The sequence below is a fragment of the Corythoichthys intestinalis genome, chromosome 19 (genome assembly GCF_030265065.1).
Source record: "Corythoichthys intestinalis isolate RoL2023-P3 chromosome 19, ASM3026506v1, whole genome shotgun sequence".
NCBI lineage: Eukaryota > Metazoa > Chordata > Actinopteri > Syngnathiformes > Syngnathidae > Corythoichthys > Corythoichthys intestinalis.
Genome location: NC_080413.1, coordinates 26,026,814 through 26,045,417, shown reverse-complemented (window position 1 = coordinate 26,045,417; position 18,604 = coordinate 26,026,814). Strand labels below are relative to the sequence as shown.

At 39.6% G+C, this 18,604-nt stretch overlaps 2 protein-coding genes across 8 annotated transcripts in view; one reads left to right on the top strand and one right to left on the bottom strand.

The window, feature by feature from the left end:
- The window catches only part of ryr3 (ryanodine receptor 3), a 200,600-nt gene extending 190,518 nt beyond the window's left edge, over positions 1-10,082 (top strand). For 3 of the 5 annotated variants that reach the window (XM_057823386.1, XM_057823389.1, XM_057823385.1), the window contains 3 exons: positions 645-745; positions 816-867; positions 7,881-10,082. In XM_057823386.1, the coding sequence (XP_057679369.1) occupies positions 645-745; positions 816-867; positions 7,881-7,976 (249 nt within the window). In that variant the 3' untranslated portion in view covers positions 7,977-10,082. The remainder of the gene's footprint in view (positions 1-644; positions 746-815; positions 868-7,880) is intronic. The other 2 variants (XM_057823390.1, XM_057823388.1) reach the window with 1 other exon arrangement.
- aven (apoptosis, caspase activation inhibitor) overlaps positions 231-18,604 on the bottom strand; it is a 57,079-nt gene continuing 38,705 nt past the window's right edge. Inside the window, exons 4-8 of one of the 3 annotated variants that reach the window (XR_009061541.1) lie at positions 15,082-15,177; positions 14,382-14,676; positions 9,130-9,296; positions 7,875-8,048; positions 231-471 (exon numbers count right to left, since the gene is read on the bottom strand). Coding sequence is in view for 2 of the 3 variants with exons in the window: in XM_057823395.1 (XP_057679378.1) it covers positions 9,160-9,296; positions 14,382-14,676; positions 15,082-15,177 (528 nt within the window). In the remaining variant the exon portion in view is untranslated. Of the gene's footprint in view, positions 472-6,443; positions 8,049-8,755; positions 9,297-14,381; positions 14,677-15,081; positions 15,178-18,604 lie in introns of those variants that run through there. The other 2 variants (XM_057823395.1, XM_057823394.1) reach the window with 2 other exon arrangements.

Sequence of the window (18,604 nt, the reverse complement as noted above, 5' to 3'; positions counted from 1 at the left end):
AATAACATATTTTAGTACAAGAGAACAAGTGTGCCTTATTAGAGCTTACAAGTCTTCAAGTACGGTCTCAACACTTTTGAAACTTTTTAGGATGCTTGTCTGCCCCCCAAAAATTCATAGGAAATTTCTCTGTTGCCAATATTGAGCATGCATTAATGAGTGACTTAATATAAAGTGGCTCCAGAGTCATCTCAGCAAAAAAATGCACACTGGAGTATATAGAGTAAGTCACATTGTTGAGGGGAATTTTATTTAATCAGAATAAACATTATAACAACTAAATGGAAAACAACAGGCTAAATAGGCATCTTAACATTATTCGTCATTATAAGTTATTCAGATACACGTAGCTTAAACACAACTTCTCACTCCAAATCTCTGTGAAGTCTTCATCTACAGTATCCCTTCAACTATGGAAGTAGAGGACATGGCTAGAGCACCCTTTTCATGCCTGTCATCGTGAAATATACCCTGGTGGGACATAGAGTACATGGTATAAGTTACAGACCCAGCCAAATGATGAAAGTGTGATTTATAGTCTGAAAAATAAATGACATTTGGTTTGTGACAGGAAGTTAAGGCAGCAGATGAATAGATCCAATAAAGGCTAATTCCATTTCGTTTTTTTCCCACTTCTCTCGCAGACCAAATGCTTCATTTGTGGCATCGGTAACGACTACTTTGACCGGACCCCTCACGGCTTTGAAACCCACACTTTACAGGAGCACAACCTTGCAAATTACCTGTAAGTGCCGAAAAAGATGAAATTAATATGTCTGGTCATCAACATTGTTGACTGGACTTCCTCTTTGCAGGTTTTTCCTGATGTACCTAATTAACAAGGATGAGACTGAACACACCGGCCAGGTACGTGACGAAAACTACACTGAATATTTCAGTTTAAACTCACACGAGACTAGAAGTCCTGTGATATCCACAGTAAATGGCACGTGACGAAAGAAAAAGAAGAAAGACACTGATGTTTCCGACCCTTTTGTTAGTAGGTTTCACTTATTTCAGCCCACTTGATGGGTTGCATAAGTGAAGCTTTGCAGCGGCAGGAAACAAAGCGTGGGTTCACGTTGACTTTTTTGCCATTACCTTGTTACTTGCCTCCTTGAAAGATGCACTATTTTGTCATTTTACAGAAAAATGTTAAAGCTGCAATAAGAACATGCAAGACAGAATCAGCAATGTCTCTCACACCAGAGCAGCATGTGATGAAAGCTGCAGTCACATTTTAGTAATTTGAGGATATCATATTTAATTTGTCATTTTGAAACTCTCAACTAATCCAATACAATCATACCGTGATGCTTTCCACGCTGACAAGTGCATATCATTTTACTGAAACAGAAGCCATTCTGGAATATTGAAGCGATGCTTCATAATGTTCTTATTAGTCAAACCAATAAAAGGTGCAGCTAAAAACCTATAAAGGCAAATCATTTAATGACAAAGAAGGTCTAACTGTGGCTCATAAACATTTAAGCAGCAAAGTGTGAGATGGCTTGAAGGTTTATACAAGCCGTAAATACTAATTAGGCTTTTTCATAACTTTGAACCGGTATTTAAAAAATAAAGTCTCCTGTCATTGCAGTGTTGGCATAATAGTTGAGGATGCCATGGGAACAGGTATACAACTATACAACCTAACCATTGCTGAAACTTTGCCTTCCAGAAGAACTTGCAGGAAATGGCATAATTTGAAACAACAGCAAATAAAGAAAAGTGGAATCTTGGAAACATGAAATACAAATGCACTTTTCCTGTAATAGCAAGCTGAAAACCAGGATTTAAAAAATCTTTTCACACACATCTTAAATGTAAACTCAAATTGCTTGGGTGTGTAATTCCTCTGCACTGTTGTTCATGTGGACGGGTGTAAATTAAGCTATGTTCAATGGTGATTATTTTGCCCGTGCAGCACATATCTGACATGTTCATATAGCATGAATTAGAGGCGTGCAAAATTTCCGATTCTTAGATTATTCGCGATTCGGCCGTGGAAGATTCGAGAACGATTCACAAATATCCAAATTCCGATTATTGAATTATACCAGGTAAAGCGGAAGTAAAACACAGTCAGCGCGGTCTTTGGGACGCAATGAGGAACCAACCAAGAGTAAATATCATGTTCAACTCATGCCGCTAGATAAAAAAACAATCATACCTGACTGCGGCTGACAGCCGCTACAAACAACGCCCAGTTGCTAGTTGCTACAAACATACCGCTACAGTAGATATGATATATATGTAGAACAGGGGTCGCGTTAACCGAATATTTTCCGTCGTTGACCGTTTTTTTTAAAATGGTGACGGAAAAAATTTAAGTCCATCTGTCATTTTGACAGGTTGCAATTCACACCCCAGACCACAGGGTGGCGAGTGAGCATATTAATTAGCTATTGTCTGTCTTGATGCATGACGTCGTTGGCCTTACTCGGAAAAATGTCAAGGCAACTGAGTGTTTGCCTGGCACGGCGAGACTGTTCTCCCTGTAATTTTCAAACACTGAGAGAAAAGTCTGGGACCCAGCCCATTAACGGCCTCTCGAGTAGTTACAAAATCAATCGACAAATCAGATTTGTTTGCGTGACGTGTTCTTCACGAGCAACGTCACTCTTGTGCGCCGAAAGTAGTCTCTACAACAACACGGAGGGCGAACGAGAGAGCCGAGAATATGTTCCAATCCGCGGTAAATTCAGTTTTAAATGAGCTAAACCACATCGACACGAGTCATTGACAACAGTCTGTCTCGCGCTAGCCATGTTGAATAAACTCCGCTCTCCTCGTATGTTTACTTCCGCGCGCAAGTCCCTCGTCCTACCCTCGTCGCTTTGCTAACGGCACGTCTGCCCGTCGCTGATTGGTGCACTCCGCTGTCTGTTTTGCCTCTTGTTAAGCTTGTTCGGACAAAAATGAATGAAAACTAAATACTATTGAATATGTAATTATTATCATTTTAAAAATGTAAGTGACGGGAAAAAATAGATTATGACCGGATTTTTATGACACTGTCAGTTAAAATGACAGACAACGAAAAAGTCTAGCGCAACCTCTGATGTAGAACTAGATGTAAAATGACAGACGACGTCGGTGTTAGAACATGTATTATTGAACAGAGATGCGAAATGACACTTTCCGGTGTAGGTGCACTATCATATTCCCCTCACTATCCACTCGCGTGGGCCTGCGCTTGTCAGTGACGTTCCTTATTCTCGCTATATGTTTATACAACTTTAACATTTGTTAATAATACGCTCTGCGTGGAGTATCATCCATCGCTTTTCCTTTTTAAATGGGCACTTTTAAGCGAACGCAAGAAGTAACAACGGGAACATTTTTAAACAGGCATTTCACGGGACAGCATTTCCTTGGCCAATTATATAGCTTATATAGCGAGAGCGAGTGGATAGTGAGGGGAAGAGGATAGTGAACCTACACCGGCGTAAGTGAACAGCCGCCATCTTAAAGCAGTAGACCTCTCTAGAAGGCTCTCTTGTAGCAAACCTAATTTTAACTTTTTATCTAAAATACTCCTAAACCGGCAGAATCTTGTCTTGAATCTTTCTTTAAATGATGAAATAGTTTTAAAACTTTGACAAAAGTAGACAGAAGGGAAATTATGGAATAACGGGAGCAATTTTAACAACTGTAACAGTTGATTCACAACATTAAATTAATTGAATGTAGTTTAAAGAATGGAGACTGTTTTTTTTTTTTTTTTACTGTTATTTTTGTATATTTGTTTACTGTTATATGTTAACTTGATACTGAAATTGTAGTTTAGTTTAGCCTGAGAAGATTTTTGGACAATTTTGGAAGTAATGTACAAAACATAAAAAAAAAACAACAAACAAACAAACTAGGGGGGTACATCAATAATAGTTTTATAATCGAATCAGAGCCTCAGAATCGTAATCGTAATCGAATCGTTAGGTGCCCAAAGATTCCCAGCTCTAGTATGAATACTCCAGTTATTTTTTTTTTTTAATCCGACCTGAGCCTCTTTCATACATGGATGAAAATCAGATATGTATCCAATGCCGCTGCAACGTGAATGCTCATCTCTACACATCAACAAGTGAAATAACAAACAACAGACATAAACGAGCAATGGTGCACCACAAGTAAAGCTAAAAAAAATGTAGACTCTGGAAGCATAAAATCGTCAATGGAGGAAGTCGACGTGATGTCACGATGACGTCACCTCGCTTAGCAACATGTCGCCATTTTGTGAAGGGGGTACGCACAGCTAAACATTCCATAGACAAACGTCTGAAATTCATATATTTCAGGTGTGTATTGCGTCTTTTTTCCTAAAAACGTCTTAAACGTGGCTTACTATTATCACGAGTCACTGCCGACAGACGCGAGGAGGCGAGGCAATTTATAATTAGCGTTTATTGGCTTACAAAGCTACCGATACAAAGTCGCAGCTGATAGCTGGATAAACAAAGGAATGGCCTGCAGTGGAGTTCGGAAACATGTACAACTACCTCATAAAGTCACCCAGTAAGTTGACCTTTATCATTTACGTGGAATATGTACTGTAAATTTGTTAGTATATACGAAGTGATTATTTCTGCCGTTACCGGTAATTCGCCTCCAAAAGTTATTTAGCGTCAACACGTCACGGCAAAATAACCACCATAATTTCCACCACGCCAATAATATACCGATTGACTAATCAGAGCAGTTCACGGCAAAAGAAAAAAAAAACGCTTTGCGAGTTGCCGGCTAAGGTAAAAATAACCACTGCCTAATCTATTGAATCGTAGCACCTAATTGGGGCAAAAAATAATCGATTAAACTCACCAGTAATAAAATGTCGGCTGCAAACGTAAATGTGCTTGGATTTAGGTTCCCACAGGCGAAAATAGTCCACGGAACCGTCTTTTACTGTTCCTCGATTAATTGCGCTCAGCCATTTGTTTCTCCTTTTTTTCCTCACGTGGAAGAATGAAGAACTTCAAATGCGGCTCCGAACTCTTCCTTGTGTGACAACCCGCAACACAGCAACTTTTAGCCATTCCGACGAAAAAAAAGACGGCAATTAAGACGAAAGTTCAATGCGTTTGTATTATAAGTGACTCGTCTTTTACCCCATTGTCAATATGGCGACGCTTTGTTGTGGCTGGTGCCGTCATTAAATGCCCGGATGTCCGACTGCCTCTATAGGCTGCCACTAAAGCATGATGGCCGTGACCTCCCATGGGGACCATATTTACTTCCGTAAACATGTGTATGAGTCTTACGTCACCGACACGTTCCATATTGTGCTGTATAAATGGCAATGCAAAAATAGGGGAAAAACCCAAATTTGGCACCATACCCATAAAAAATTTGATTGGTCAAAGCGAATCCCAAACTTTAGGCAACAATACGTCTGCTAGTAATGAATCGGTCAAGAGGATTGATGCGTATACTTATCTATGTTATACTTAAGCAAATTTTACTGTTATCCGTCCACGAATAACGGAAGAGTAGCAGTTTTAAAGGTGCACAATGTAGGATTGATGGCCAAAAATGGTGCTGCAACTAGATAAAAATAATGACTAGCACAAAATGCCCTCTGCCTTCGGGTTGCCAGAATACCGCTTAACATTGAAGAACCTGTGTGGGAAAAAAACCAAGTGGTAAGCGACGAGTCCCCTGCAGGAGGTATAATCTTGTTTTTAATTTTCATGCAAGATGTTTTCAACGGAATAATGCCAACATTTAGTTATGATGATTGAAAGAGCCATGATACAAGGTCAAAGTAGGTTTATGTCACTATGACCAAAAGTGAGGGAGAGCTGCTTTTCCTCATTTTATAAGCAAAAATATATAAAATTTATAATTTGGTAGCAGCACGGTGGCCCAGCAACTAGCACATCCACCTCACAGTTCTGAGATCAAGGGTTCAATCCCAGGCTCTGGCCTTCCTGTGTGGAGTTTGCATGTTCTCCCCGTGCCTGAGTGGGTATTCTCCGGGGACTCTGGTTTCTACCCACATCCGAAAAACGTGTGGAATGCTGATTGAACACTCTAAATTGTCCATAGGTATGAGTCTGTGCGTGAATGGTCATTTGTCTTATTGTGCCCTGCGACTGGCTGGCAACCAATTAAGGGTGTACCCTGCCTACTGCCCGTAATTAGCTGGGATCGGCTCCAGCACCTCAGCGACCCTCGTGAGGATAAGCGGCATGGAAAATGAATGAATGAATGGATATAATTTGGTCATGAATTGACAGCATCCACAAAGACAATTAAATTGCTCCATGCATTTTAATTTCCAATACCGACTACTAATTTGTCAATATTTCTAAATGATTGTACGGCGACCTTGAGTGCCAGAAAGGCGCCTTCAAATAAAATGTACGGTAACACTTTATAATAACTATCCGTTTTACTAATTCATAGATCATTAGTAAACTGTTGATAAATGATTAATTGTTAACAGTTTGTTAAGCATTTACAGGGTGTTCCAATATGGTTGACCCCATTCTAAATGCCCATGCTAGTTGATGGATCTTAATAAAACTATATACACTTTATGTTGAAGGTCATAAGTTTTATTGGTTAAATATACAAAGAAAAGTACAAATATTTGTTGGTTCTATGGCAGATTTTCATAAATGTGCAACATGAGCGCTGCCTGCAAAATGCCTTATCAAAATGCCATTTCTTAACCTGAAAAGATGAAATGACAAATGTTACACACACTGTTTCAGGTTAAGAACACCCTGTAAATGCTTAACAAACTGTTAACAAATACTTCACAAATCAACAAAAAATCATTTATCAGCAGTTTACTAATGATCTGTTAACTAGTAAAACAGATAGTTACTATAAAGTGTTACCAAATGTATTATTATTATCTTTGCCCCAGTTTGCCCATTAACATAGCACTGGCAGAACACCAGTCAATGGATCCACATGCTAAATACCGTTGCACAACCACGCCAAATGAAAGCATATCATTGTTTTGCTTCTCTCGTTGTCTTGAATCCTTTGAGATTGGTAATGTTTTTTTTTTTTTGCTTGAGTGGTAGACATAATTCAGACAGTTTGTCAAAGTTGGCGCAGCCTTAGTTTACAGGGCGTAGAGCGCTGTGGCAACCTGGACGAAGACTGGAAACTGGTCTCGTGATTGGCTGATGATGAACACGGAAGCAAAACGGGAACAAATTTGCAACGCGTAAATAGTCTTTTAAAATGGGAAAAAATCTGCTTTACCATTGACATCTGTTTTAGAAGAATTTCCCAAAAACATGTTTCTTTAATGTCTATTCAAATATTATCGCCACTCCATGGATAATTGAAGTGCAAATCTTACATTGTGCACCTTTTAAGTCCGCAATTAATCAGCAGAGACAAAAAGAATTCTAATCTAGCTCCAGGGATCAATGCATTTACAATACTAGAATATACCTACCCAATGTCATTATGATCAGTCCACGAATATCAGAGGGATCGCAATTTTAGTGTTCTCCCCAAGAAGAACAAAAGTGAGATTTTTAGACCTCCATCTGGTAAAGTTCCTTATAGCAGAAAATTACCACGTAGGCGGTTTAAGAAAATTCTTGACTTTCAAAAAATAAAATAAGCATACAATAAACAAATCTAAATCATATACCGTATGAATGAATGAATGAATGAATAACAAGTAAAAGCATAATCTTCGTGTTCAGTACTTTTAAACATTATTTGCATTACATTCTCTTTTGGGTGAAGTAAAGCAAAATCAAATGAGATAATTAATAGACTAATCCTTTGGGTGAATAACTGAGCCACATATATAACTGTATTTTATTAACATATCAACATTCTACACAGTTGCAGAAGCAAATGCTAAAGCTCGCTAAAAATTGCATCCGTCCTTTTACCTCCAGGAGTCGTACGTCTGGAAGTTGTACCAGGAGAGATGCTGGGATTTCTTCCCGACCGGAGACTGTTTCCGGAAGCAATACGAAGACCAGTTGGGCTAATACCTTGTCTGGTGACTTCCTTTGATCTGACACAGACTGTGAACAGGACTTCACTCTTGTGTACCTGGAAATCTGCGGATAAATGTAGCAAAATAAAACAAGACAAAATTTGGATTGATAGGGGGCATCCAAGTTGGTACCAAAATGCCATGATGCCTTTTATGCAACAGTTTTCGAAAATTCTAAACTCGAACTGTTGGACATACATAAAACTTAATTATGAATGCTTTTTACACCACAGACAGAAATAAGACCTCACATCTGCCTTTTGAAAATCTGTTGTAAACCGACTTGTCACTTTATGAAACTTTAAATGCCAAAGTGCCTTTTGAGAAACTATGCAAAAAAGCAATGTTGGCCCTCATGACAGTGCTCACGCTTATGCTAATTTTTTGGCTTTTGTTAAAAGAAAACAAAAATCATTTGTTGTATAAAATGTAGAAGTGTAAATGTTGCGCAGTTTTATTTTCCTGCCTATGTGCACTTGTTCCCACAACAGATGAGCGAAACAGAACATAGGAAAAACACAGTGATGCCAAATCAGCTGCTTATTTATGGTAATTTACATTATTTACACACACATGTAGTAGTTTGCATTTGTTCAAATGAGTGGGCGGGAATGAATAAAGTTAACTGAGGCAATAAAACCTGACTCGTGACTTTAGCAGCAAATCCCTTTGATTCTGACCTAGATAAGCTTTCTCTGGTATAACACTGACACACATTATTAAATCAATATAAAAATGTCCCCCCTGAAAGACCACATTTACAAAGAGGTATCACATTGCGTATTTTTTTTCCAAATTTAAAATCAGTTACCATGACAACAAGGGGCAGAGCTAGGGTACTGCATGTCGGGGAGGCAAGTAACTACTTGCTTACAAGCAGTCCCTCATTATGTACAAGAAAATCATTTACACATTCACTCGAAGCTGGCAAATGACACTTGTCCAATGTGCGGATCTGTCATTTTAGCACTTTCAAGTGACAAATAAAACGTCAGCGTGACTTTAAAGCCAACTAGGATTGTACTACAACTTGACGCTTTGACATTATAACGTATAAATAAAAACAATGTGCTTGGATTCAACATCTTGAAGGATGTACCATGCCTCTATTAGTGGTTTCCACTGCTCTGGGTTTTTGCTTGTACCTCTCGTTTTTGCCCTAATCCACGTGACGGTCAAGAGATCATGCTATCCAACCAGTCCTCCAGATCCTCCTCAGTCATTTCCTTCCTGACAGAAGCAGACTCAGTAGGTGCAACTTGGTCGTCTTGGGCCTCCTCTTTTATTGGCACTTCCGTAGCTGTGTCGAACTCTGAAGATTTAAAGAAGAACTCTGTGAAAACCTTTTCTTTTCCTCTGGTAGAAGTTAAACAACCAGTGAATAACTGGTAATCCGCTTAATCAGAATAATGGGTTGTTGCTTAGCAGTGAATTGAAGGAAATTACACTTACTGTAACTACGAGACAAACAGAGGTGATGTTCATTCAGTTCAAAATCCAAAGCTACTAAAAATATTAATATCAGGGCTCCAGACTAACATTTTTCACTAGGAGCACAGTGGCCCCCTAACTTAAAATTTTAGGGGCGCAAGCAGAAGATTCAGAGGCGCACATCGTAAATCGACATGCAAAGTTTTCCTCTAATTTTCCACTGTTTAACAGAAACTTTCATAATAAATGCATAAAACTACAAACTTATGAATCTATTTTATTCTCTATCAATTTTGAGGTTAACACGGGATTTTTTTTTATAGGTAGACCCAGCTGTAACATTGATGAGGAGGGTGCCAGTCATGACAAAAAAATACATTTATATGAAAAAGAAGAATTTAAAGATAGCCAGGGGTCAGGAACCTTTTTGACCGAGAGAGCCAAAAGACCCAACATCTTTTAAAATGTAATTCCACGAGAGCCAGACTGTGTGTGTGTGTACAGTATGTCTATTATACAGGGGTTGGACAAAATAATACAAACACCAAACATTTTGGCATTATAATCATTGAACATGATTGTTATAGAATGGCATGAGGAACATTCTAATGAAGTTGAGCATCTCGTATGCCCGTTCCGATCCACAGACATTTATATGTTATATATACATATATATACACATACATACATATGGCGGAAAACACAGACAAGACTGAAAAAGCAGTTTCTGCTCTTGTACTCCTCTTTCAAAGAAACTTCTGTATTTTAAGCCATTAGCCTTAAGCCCCCGAACTATTTTTAATTTGTCCGTTTTACCCTGAAAACCCCCGTTTACAGACGTCGCACAACCACTTTTGTTTCAACCCAGCCATAAAACAATGTAATCAATTATATTTATTATTCAAAATGTCTGCCGTTTTTAGCTTAGAATGAACAATTGGTGTCATATTTCGTTAAAAAAAAAAAAACTTTAAAAAATTATTCACTCACATATTTTAAACTTTTAAACAAATTACGTCACAATGAAAAAAAATGGTGTCTGAAAAAAGTCACGGATATCTACCTCATAACTATTGCTTAATTGTATTTGTTTGTTTGTTTGTTTCTGTCGCATTTTCTCCGATATGTTAGATGATAGATAATCAAACCAAACAAAGAAAAATTGAAAAAAGAAAAAAAAAAAAATGTTTTAAATGGTAAATATATGAAAAAGTAAATCTCGACCACTCCTTGATGTCTGTGATTTCTGCATCGCGACACTTGTTATACAGTCGTGGTCAAAAGTTTACATACACTTGTGAAGAAAATAATGTCATGGCTCTCTTGAGTTTCCAGTTATTTCTACAACTCTGATTTTTCTCCGATAGAGTGATTGGAACAGATACTTCTTTGTCACAAAAAACATTCATGAAGTTTGGTTCTTGTATGACTTTATTATGGGTTAACTGAAAAAGTGATCAAATCTGCTGGGTCAAAAATATACATACATGGATCTGAAAAAGCGAATCATTGACTTGAACAAGTCAGGAAAGTCACTTGGAGCCATTTCTAAGCAGCTGCAGGTCCCAAGAGCAACAGTGCAAACAATTGTTTGTAAGTATAAAGTGCATGGCACTGTTTTGTCACTGCCACGATCAGGAAGAAAACGCAAGCTATCACCTGCTGCTGAGAGAAAATTGGTCAGGAGGGTGAAGATTCAACCGAGAATCACCAAAAAGCAGATCTGCCAAGAATTAGAAGCTGCTGGAACACAGGTGTCAGTGTCCACAGTCAAGCGTGTTTTGCATCTCCATGGACTGAGAGGCTGCCGTGCAAGAAGGAAGCCCTTGCTCCAAAAGCGGCACCTTAAGGCTCGACTGAAGTTTGCTGCTGATCACATGGACAAAGATAAGACCTTCTGGAGGAAAGTTCTGTGGTCAGACAAAACAAAAATCGAGCTGTTTGGCCACAATGCCCAGCAATATGTTTGGAGGAGAAAAGGTGAGGCCTTTAACCCCAACTACACCATGCCTACCGTCAAGCACGGTGGTGGTAGTATTATGCGGTGGGGCTGTTTTGCTGCCAATGGAACTGGTGCTTTACAGAGAGTAAATGGGATAATGAAGAAGGAGGATTACCTTCGAATTCTTCAAGATAACCTAACATCATCAGCCCGAAGATTGGTTCTTGGGCGCAGTTGGTGTTCCAACAGGACAATGACCCCAAACACACATCAAAAGTGGTAATAGAATGGCTAAATCAGGCTGGAATTAAGGTTTTCGAATGGCCTTCCCAAAGTCTTGACTTAAACCCCATTGAGAACTTGTGGACAATGCTGAAGAAACAAGTCCATGTCAGAAAGCCATCAAATTTAACTGAACTGCACCAATTCTGTCAAGAGGAGTGGTGAAAGATTCAACCAGAAGCTTGCCAGAAGCTTGTGGATGGCTACCAAAAGCGCCTAATTGAAGTGAAAATGGCCAAGGGACATGTTACCAAATATTTTTGACCCAGCAGATTTTAACACTTTTTTCTGTTCACCCATAATAAAGTCATAAAAGAACCAAACTTCATGAATGTTTTTTGTGACAAAGAAGTATCTGTTCCAATCACTCTATCAGAGAAAAATCAGAGTTGTAGAAATAACTGGAAACTCAAGAGAGCCATGACATTATGTTCTTCACAAGTGTATGTTAACTTTTGACCACAACTGTATTACCATGTTTCACTCATAAAGTCCCCCAAAAATCCAGCTTTGGCCATTCACAGCTGTTACTTGACACTCAGTGACACATGCTACATGGAGTTTTTGGATCGAAACAAGTACGCGATAATATCTCATTAAAGTCATGGCGTCTGTAATTCTGCTCTCGCGTGCTCACCTCCAGATAGGGATTTGCTGTTTAAAAAAATGTTTTTTTTTTTAATGCCCTCTTGTTAAAAATTTTTCTTCCCCCTGAAAATTGAGATTTTAAGCTTTGCAATGATGTGTCACACATACTTATGGGACAATTTTGAAAGTTGGCCAAATTGGGGGGTCTCAGAGCGGATTTTCAAGTCACTTGAGTGTTTTCCGCCATATATATACAGTATATAAACATTATTGAGCATTTATGGTCAGTTTTAGAGATTCACTTAAGAAGTCGATTTCCACCGCTATCGTCCCTGAAAGAGTTAAGAGTGTATTGTAACCGAAGAATTGTTTCTAAAGGAATTTAAACCATTCACAAGTTGTATAAATCGATATCTCGGAGAATTTGAGGCTGTTATTGCCGCAAAAGGCGGACCAACACCATATTAAATTAGTTTTTGTTGATTTTTTTAAGGCGTTTCCATTATTTTGTCCAACCCCTGTATAAACAATCGGAAACCACAACCGGTGACTATCAGAGACACGTGTGCGTAACAGTAGCCGAGACAGACGGAGCCTCTCTGGGTGCAGTTTCGTAAGTCTCGCGCTCCTGGAAGTGGCGACAATTTGACAGTCCAAAAAGTCAAGAAAGTGAAAGTAAACGGGTGCCTGTGTGATTTAAGGGGTACTACACAGTTCCCTTTTGTGGTTTAATTTTTCCCATGCACTTTTTCTATACTTCATTTTGCCCGGCATCGAGTTAGGAGGGGCCGAGCGACAACCCCTTCACATACTGTCCACGTCCACTTTTTTCTGTTGTATTTTCCCTTGGCAAACCACTCGTTACATTCCCACCAACTAGAGGATTTAACCGTGAAGGAGTTTGTCAGCAACAAAAACAAACAAAAACAAACAAAAAAACCTCTTTACTGGTCGCGAATGTGCGAGTAGATGAAAAAAATACTCGCATTGGCTCTAATTTTAGTCGCAAAATGCGACCATTTGGTTGAAGTCTGGAGCCCTGAAGAATAAACCATTCCAGCATGAAAAGGTTAACTCATTTGCTCCCAAAAACGTAGAAATACGTTCTATTTTTAATTGTTTCAGTATCCCAAAAACGTATTTATCCGTCTTTTACGTTTTTTTTGTTTTTTTTCCCAAAAAAGACCATCTCTGGGTTCTGATTCAATTTAGCTCCAAAGCACAAAGCTGAAAATCCATTTTAAAGCAATAAAACTGGCCACTGGAGGGCAGTAACACATTTGGTAAGACCCGCAACCTGATTCAACGACAACGAACGGCCGAGCCGAACGGCTGGGGCGCCGGCGGAAGACGACCAAATGGATGCCAGGCGGCGGAGGACCGAGCAGAACAACCGGTAGGACGCCCGGGATGCCAGGCGCTGGACGACTGAGCAGAACGACCAAGATCACTAGTGCAGCGGACGATGCCTTTGAGTCCGTGCTGCTCGTGAGCAGAGCCCGCAGAGATTAAAAAAATTCATCTTTCTGAGACCGGCTGTCGCGACCAGCACAGCGTCATCTTTCAGTTAGTTATGTGTAAATAAATTGTTACTTTTCTATCAAAAGCTCTATTTGTCTTGTTGTTTATCTTATTTTGTAAAAGGAAAACATTATTCAGATGTTCGGGATGTAACTAAAGCAAAAAATAGCTGTGTTAAAGTCAAAGTTATGTTTGAAATGTATGCTTTCACAAAAAGCTCAATTGCTCAAACTAAGCTATTTTCTAATGCTGATTTCTAAAGAATGGAAAAAGATATGAGCTAACTTTTTTTTCTGCTGAAAGAAGAAAGTCATCTTTCTTTTGGTTGGTTCCATGTCTATATAGCAATAGAACAGAATTTTCTGTGGGCCTTGCAAAATCAGTCAAAATCCAGTAAAACGGCCGGGCGGGAAGGGCCTTGCTCCGGTTAAAATGGCTGGGAGTGAATGAGTTAACAGAAAAGTTGAAATACTGCGAATTGTTTTGAATCAAAAATACAGTGGAAACAAACCGAGTAGCATTATTTTCTATCCAATGAAAAACTTTTTAGTCAATTGTAATTATAAATAGGTCTAGAAATGCAAAAGCACATCTGCATCAAGGACTGAGCACATTATCATATACAGTGCTAACCTTTCAGCACACCAGTGCTCTCAACGCTGACAGACTGGCCTCTTGAGATAGGACACAGTGGTTTCGCTAAAGTGAGCAGCTGGTCCAGCTCTTCATCCACGTCGTCCGTCGAGGGGGTTACGGCACTCGAGGGAGGCTGAAAGTCAGAGCTGGCAGCGAGGCTTAACGTCTTGGTGATATTAGGAGTGGTGCTGGGGACTTTTGAAGCTACTGACGGAGAAGTGAACGAGGACAGCTTCGGCATCTCCTGTTTAGGGGCTGCAATTATTGCGGGCAGGTTCACTGGCGTCGAAACCTAGGATATAAAACCAGGCCGCATATTTTCTCACAAATGACTTCTTCACATATCTGATACATGTCAAACTCCTGCATTACACTGATATTGTTTCCATAGAACAATGAATCAACAATTTATATCATCATTTTACATTATTTGAAACATTACAATGTGTTTTTGACCCACCAGCAGTATTCTTTAATGGTTTAACCTTTAAAATCCAGTGTGTTTTGAAGATAAGAGTTCAACTAATCCGTGTCCAAATGATTTATTTCTATAGATTTTTTTTGTCTTCTCATAAAATGTTTAATCTCAGGGTGAGTCTCTGTTCTCCAATGTCATTAATCCTGCACAATGTATATTATTCTCCAGAGGAAGCAAATAATGATGTTGAATGCTCTTGTGTGCAGTTTTACATGCTACCTGAACTAGCTCAGCTTCCAAGTTGAGTCTCTGGTGAAGAGGCACTTGTTCAAGGCTCTGGGCCAATGCTTGGAGGTCCACAAACATAGTAGACATCTTGAAGAAAAATAAAGTTAAAAAAAACATTTCAGTTTAGCCAAGAACATTATTTGAAAATGAAAAAAATTCTGTTTTGGTCATTAATATCTCATAAAATAAGCAAATACTGTACGTTAATTGCTTTTTCAAAATAAAAATATTTTCAAATATCTTTTTATTTTGTTTAAAAATGTTTTTGTTTCAGTGCTATATTCTGTTGGTAATGGTATACAATAATGGTCTGCATCAAATTCTTGCCATTCACTGTGGCACGACTATGGATGCAGATATTCAATCAATCGTGAACACCAGAGGTGAGTACATTTACTTGAGTAACTTTTTGACAACAATGTATCTCTTAATGCCGAGTTATGCTTCTGCGGCAGACCTACGCCGTCAAGGCAGATCAGATTTACGACCCTCCGCCTGACGTGCACCTCCACAAAATCTGACTAAGCGTCACGTCAACACGTGGTGACGTGAAGCAAATTGACTGTTATTGGTCCGCTCAGACTGTTGTTTCCGGTTCAGCACGAAATCGGCGCCATTTACAAACATTTTTGCGCTGCACTCAAAAATGGACCAAGCTCACAAGAGGATCATCGAAGAGGTCCGCATGTACGACCACCAGTACAATGTTTCGCCAAGGCATCATAAAGATGGGCTGGAGGTCAGCGAATGCATAAAAAAAATTGAAGAACCTCCAAGACAAGTACAGTGGGGCAAGTAAGTATTTAGTCAACCACCAGTTGTGCACGTTCTCCTACTTGAAAAGATTAGCGAGGCCTGTAATTGTCAACATGGTTAAACCTCAACCATGAGAGACAGAATGCGGAAAAGAAAAAAAAAAAAAAAAAAGAAAATCACATTGTTTGATTTTTAAAGAATGTATTTCAAAATTAGAGTGGAAAATAAGTATTTGGTCCCCTACAAACAAGCAAGATTTCTGGCTGTCTTCTAACGAGGTCTAACGAGGCTCCACTCGTTACCTCTATTAATGGCACCCGTTTTAACTATCGGTGTAAAAGACACCTGTCCACAACCTCAGTCAGTCACACTCAAAACTCCACTATGGGCAAGACCAAAGAGCTGTCGAAGGACACCAGAGACAAAATTGTAGACCTGCACCAGGCTGGGAAGACTGAATCTGCAATAGGTAAAATGCTTGGTGTAAAGAAATCAACTCTGGGAGCAATTATTAGAAAATGGAAAACATACAAGACCACTGATAATCTCCCTCGATCTGGGGCTCCATGCAAGATCTCACCCCTTGGCGTCAAAATGATAACAAAAATGGTGAGCAAAAATCCCAGAACCACACAGGGGGACCTAGAGAATGACCTACAGAGAGCTGGGACCACAGTAACAAAGGCTACTATCAGTAACACAATGTGCCGCCAGGGACTCAAATCCTGCACTGCCAGAAGAGCCCCCTGCGTCTAACTGCCCCCTGCTGAAGAAAGTAGATGTCCAGGCCCGTCTGCGGTTCGCTAGAGAGCATTTGGATGATCCAGAAAAGGACTGGGAGAATGTGTTACGGTCAGATGAAACCAAAATAGAACTTTTTGGTAGAAACACATTTTCTCGTGTTTGGAGGAGAAAGAATACTGAATTGCAGCCGAAGAACACCATACCCACTGTGAAGCATGGGGGTGGAAACATCATGCTTTGGGGCCGTTTTTCTACAAAGGGACCAAGACGACTGATCTGTGTAAAGGAAAGAATGTATGGGGCCATGTATCGAGAGATTTTGAGTGAAAATCTCCTTCCATCAGAAAGGCCATTGAAGATGAGACGTGGCTGGGTCTTTCAGCAGGACAATGGTCCCAAACACACAGCAAGGGCAACAAAGGAGTGGCTTCGTAAGAAGCATTTAAGGTCCTTGGGTGGCCTAGCCAATCTCCAGATCTCAACCCCATAGAAAATCTGTGGAGGGAGTTGAAAGTCCGTGTGGCCCAACGACAGTCCCAAATCATCACTGCTCTAGAGGAGATCTGCATGGAGGAATGGGCCAAAATACCAGCAGCTGTGTGTGAAAAGCTTGTGAAGAGTTACAGAAAACGTTTGGTCTCCGTTATTGCCAACAAAGGGTACATAACAAAGTATTGAGATGAACTTTTGGTGTTGACCAAACACTTATTTTCCACCATGATTTGCAAATAAATTCTTTAAAAATCAAACAATGTGATTTTCTGTTGTTTTTTTTTTTAATCCACATTCTGTCTCTCATGGTTGAGGTTTTCCCACGTTGACAATTACAGGCCTCTAATATTTTCAAGTGGGAGAACTTGCACAATTAGTCGTTGACTAAATACTTATTTGCCCCACTGTACGTGTGTGTTGAGAACCGAATGGTGACACGAAGCGGTGACCCAGCCGGCCAAAAACTGCCAGCTTTTTTTGATCACTTTATGTCGTATTTTTGGTTGGTGCACTTTAGCATTTATTTTGTACATATGTTGCTTTGAGTCTGTGACTTATTTACATTTTACATTTCAGGTATATAAAGAAGAAAGCAAAGGTTTTGTGTCAAAAGAGTTGTTTTGATGTTTAATTTTCAACAACAGACAGTTGATACAGGCCACTTGATACATCATCACTGATTGAGAGTGCCATGGTGCTTTTATGATCATGTGTTTACTATCAAGGCTTCCAACGCAGTTTGGGAAGTTCCATAGCCACTAGAAATCTGCTATGGCTTCCCACTGGCTGATTGTAGGACAAGGCAAAAAATGGACAAAACGCTGGACAACGCAGCTTGCTGGCTTCCACCTGATGCTAGAATTTGTAATGTGACTGCCAGTCTGTGCAGCATCAACAGTCGGACAGACCACCTCCGCAACAGTCTTTCGCGTCGCCTGCGCCTCAACATTTGTATGATCAACATTTGCTGTCCAATGTTGATGAGCTGAAAACTCAAGGAATTCGACAAGAGTCCCACAAAACCGCACAACACAACACCCCTCTAGTGGCTTGGCGGTGAATTACAGAGCAACACACTCCCTTGCCGCAGAACTATCGAATGCTCATTGACGCCGTCGGGTCGACATCCTCGCTATGCCGTCACCGCAACGCAGAAGCATAACTCAAGCTGCAGAGTAGTTTTACCACACAATACTTTTTTACTTTTACTTGAGTTCTACATATTGACTTTATTTTTGCCAGAGATGCAAACAGTGGCCGTCTCAGTTTCACCAATGAAACGTCGCAACAATGACAAAATAACTCCATTATACCAATCAGAGGTAAGAATGTTTTTTCTCCATTAGAGGGTGCTTGTGCTCTTTGGACGGGTGATGTTTCAAGTGTTGGTTGGGTTTGAATTCAATTACTTTTGTGTCATCTTTTTGGCCTATTATGGTACAGTATAATAATAATGGATCATATACGAGGGGCATTCAAAAAGTAATGCACTCAAGTAGGGCTGCAGCTATCGATTATTTTA